Raw genomic sequence first — 2785 nt, forward strand, 5'->3', positions numbered from 1 at the left:
TCACAGGGATATTTGAAGATTATCTAGACTCTTACTTCTATAGGAGTCTTCTATGGGAGTTCTACGTCTACTAAAGTCACCAGCACAAGGAACCTGTCCCTTCTTTTGAATCTACCAACTTAAAATAGAAATTACATAGCCGAGATTCCTAATGGAATATGATTTAAATTCTATCTCATTTCACCATAGCTTCCTATCCTCCCATCCTCCAGAAAGCATCACCTTCGTCCACGTTTAACCGGACCACACCAAAGAAGAACATTTACATGTTCTTTCATCGATACATCCTGTTGTCTGCACCACCCATCCACCATTTGGATGCCAATAAAACTAGAATACGAATATCACCTGTTCTTCGCCCCGCTTTCCGCACCCCTTTCTTCCTTTCCCACAGCTGTCTGGTAACAGGTGTGCAGGTGTGCCAACACCACGCAACACCAGTTGCCAGCTGATTCGGCGGAGGTTAGGGAAACCCGAATGTTCCGACCGTGGCACACCTGACCTTGGCCCTCGACCAAGCACATCTCGTCGCATTACTTTCACGATACAGTTACATCGCTCTCGTCCGCGATTAGCATTATGTGACAAGTTTTGGGATGTTTCGACAGCGTCCCCCAGCACGGTGAGAGCCGATGACTAACCGGTCACCGGTCGGCCGCCGTTAATTCATCAACTTCGCTTAACGCTGCTTGCTACGGTGGTAAGTTCACAGACGAAGAACCGGTTTCCCCCCCCCTTCCAGTCAATTGCCCTTGGTTGGTGTTGGTTTCCTAGCGTCGATACGCTTGCCATCTTTCGTTATCACGTCGTGTCCATGCGCGCCCATTCTTCCTCACCATTGTTGACCCTTTCTTTAAGGGGGTTTCGTTTTTTTTTTATTCGTTGCTTTCTTTGAATTTTTCGAAGATGTTCTGCACAGGTTCCTGCAGGTAGCAAAGGGTTCGGGAAGAAATTTGGCGTACCTTCTGGTGGTGATCTGGTCTTGTGGTCTTTAGATCCGGTTTTTGTGTCTCGTGTGTCAATTGGTCAGCGGTGTGCGATACACCGAAATCGTCCATAACTCCCCACCAACACTGTTGGACCGTTGAATCGCGCATCCGTTCTGGACGCTGTTCGAACCGTCCGCCTGCTCAGTTGCTGCCGGCACTCGAAGCTTGTCGCAGTGTCCGTGTTCTTTAGGCCGGTCGGTAGAGTTAGCGATGACTTCGACGTCACTGACGGCTGCGGCGGTGTTGTGCGTGCTGTTTCTGCTGGTGCCACCATGTCTCGGGAATTACTACTGCTTGCGGAGCCTGTGCCCGTCGGGTGACGCACACGTCGGCTGCTACTCGGAGGTGCCGTTCGGCAAGAGCTGCCAGGGTATGAAGCCACAGATCGTACCGATGACCACGGAGCGGAAGAGAATGATCCTGCATCAGCACAACCAGCAACGCCAGCGGCTAGCCGTCGGGACACTGCCCGGCTTCGAGCAGGCCTACAGCATGCCGCAACTCTACTGGGACGATGAGCTGCAGTACCTTGCCGAGCTGAATGCCCGGTCGTGCGTGTACGCACACGACCACTGCCGCAACACGTACACCTTCCCGCGGGCCGGCCAGAACATCGCCATCATCCGGCACTTTGGGCTGAACCTGACCAAGGAGTACGTGTTCCAGTACATCATCGACCACTGGTACAATGAGTACCCGCTCGCGACGACGTTCGTCGACCAGTATCCGACCAACTACGTCGGTCCGGAGTTTGCACACTTCACGCAGATTGTGAACGATCGGGCGGTAAAGATGGCGTGCGGGATGGCGACCTGGGAGTTCTACAACGGCTACGTCTGGACGAACGACTATCTCGTGTGCAACTATGGCTACTCGAACGTGATCGGCGACCGGTCGTACACGAAGGGACCGGTTGCGGCGGGATGCAAGAATGGCCGGAGCGACGTCTATCCCGGGCTCTGCCTCTAGAATACCGATCAGGCGCACTGCTCTACCTTCTGGATCTTCATTCACCGCTGCGGCACACACAAACACGCACGCGCACACACGATCGACGGACGAGATAATGAAAGGTTTGCCAGTCACGAACGAGCAGGTTAAGATGCTAATTTTGCAACTCCCAGCACACCACGATCTCTGCAGGAAAAGCGAGCTTTGCACCGTGTGAAGCCTAGCGTTCTTATCAGGTGTGACTGTCAGTTGCCACACACGCTCATCTTCAATCAACACAATCGATACCTGTATGCGTGCTTTAAACCCCCCCAGCAGCAGCGTAAAGTGTTTGTAGTAGTCATCAAGAATCAATTCGCTCGTGACGTGTATGCATACACGTACCAGGCGGGCGCGTCCACTCATTCATTCATCAAACAACTGCCACGGCTGGCCAATGTGTTCGTGCGATCAACTGACAGGTATTCGACTAGATTTTAACCTTCTTCTATACAGGGCTAGGCTAATACGAACCGGGTGTGCTAAAAATAAAACCATATTATACACCTTTTTTCCGCCATTTTCGAGGTGAACTGGTTCGCGCAGTGTGTTCGTTCCGTTCTTTTTGTACGGTAAATAAATTACCTGTAATATATGCTAAAACCATGTCCGATAACTGTTCGAATTAGTATGGGCTTTTTTTTTCGAGCGTTAACCTTTAAATTCAATATTGCTCCGTGGCTGCGTACGTAACCGGAGCTTATATCACAGCTTAACGTACGCAGCCATTTTATGGGTGCAAAACTTTCCTCGCAAGCTTCAGCCAATTGTTTTGGGCTTTCAGTCGGGTTGTGTGCAAGTGATGC

General features: G+C 51.2%; 1 protein-coding gene across 1 annotated transcript; it reads left to right on the top strand.

Annotated features, from left to right (window-relative positions):
* Window positions 1-1199: 1199 nt before the first annotated feature.
* On the top strand, window positions 1200-1958 carry LOC128717929 (antigen 5 like allergen Cul n 1-like). Its single transcript, XM_053811608.1, has one exon. It carries the CDS (start codon window positions 1200-1202, stop codon window positions 1956-1958), a length of 759 nt encoding a protein of 252 aa, XP_053667583.1.
* Window positions 1959-2785: the final 827 nt, after the last annotated feature.

This window comes from Anopheles marshallii, chromosome X, assembly GCF_943734725.1.
Source record: "Anopheles marshallii chromosome X, idAnoMarsDA_429_01, whole genome shotgun sequence".
Taxonomy (NCBI): Eukaryota; Metazoa; Arthropoda; class Insecta; order Diptera; family Culicidae; genus Anopheles; species Anopheles marshallii.

What these genes read in the sequence shown, in the direction of transcription:
- LOC128717929 (XM_053811608.1), top strand. Translation starts at nt 1,200, where the DNA reads ATGACTTCGACGTCACTGACGGCTGCGGCGGTGTTGTGCGTGCTGTTT.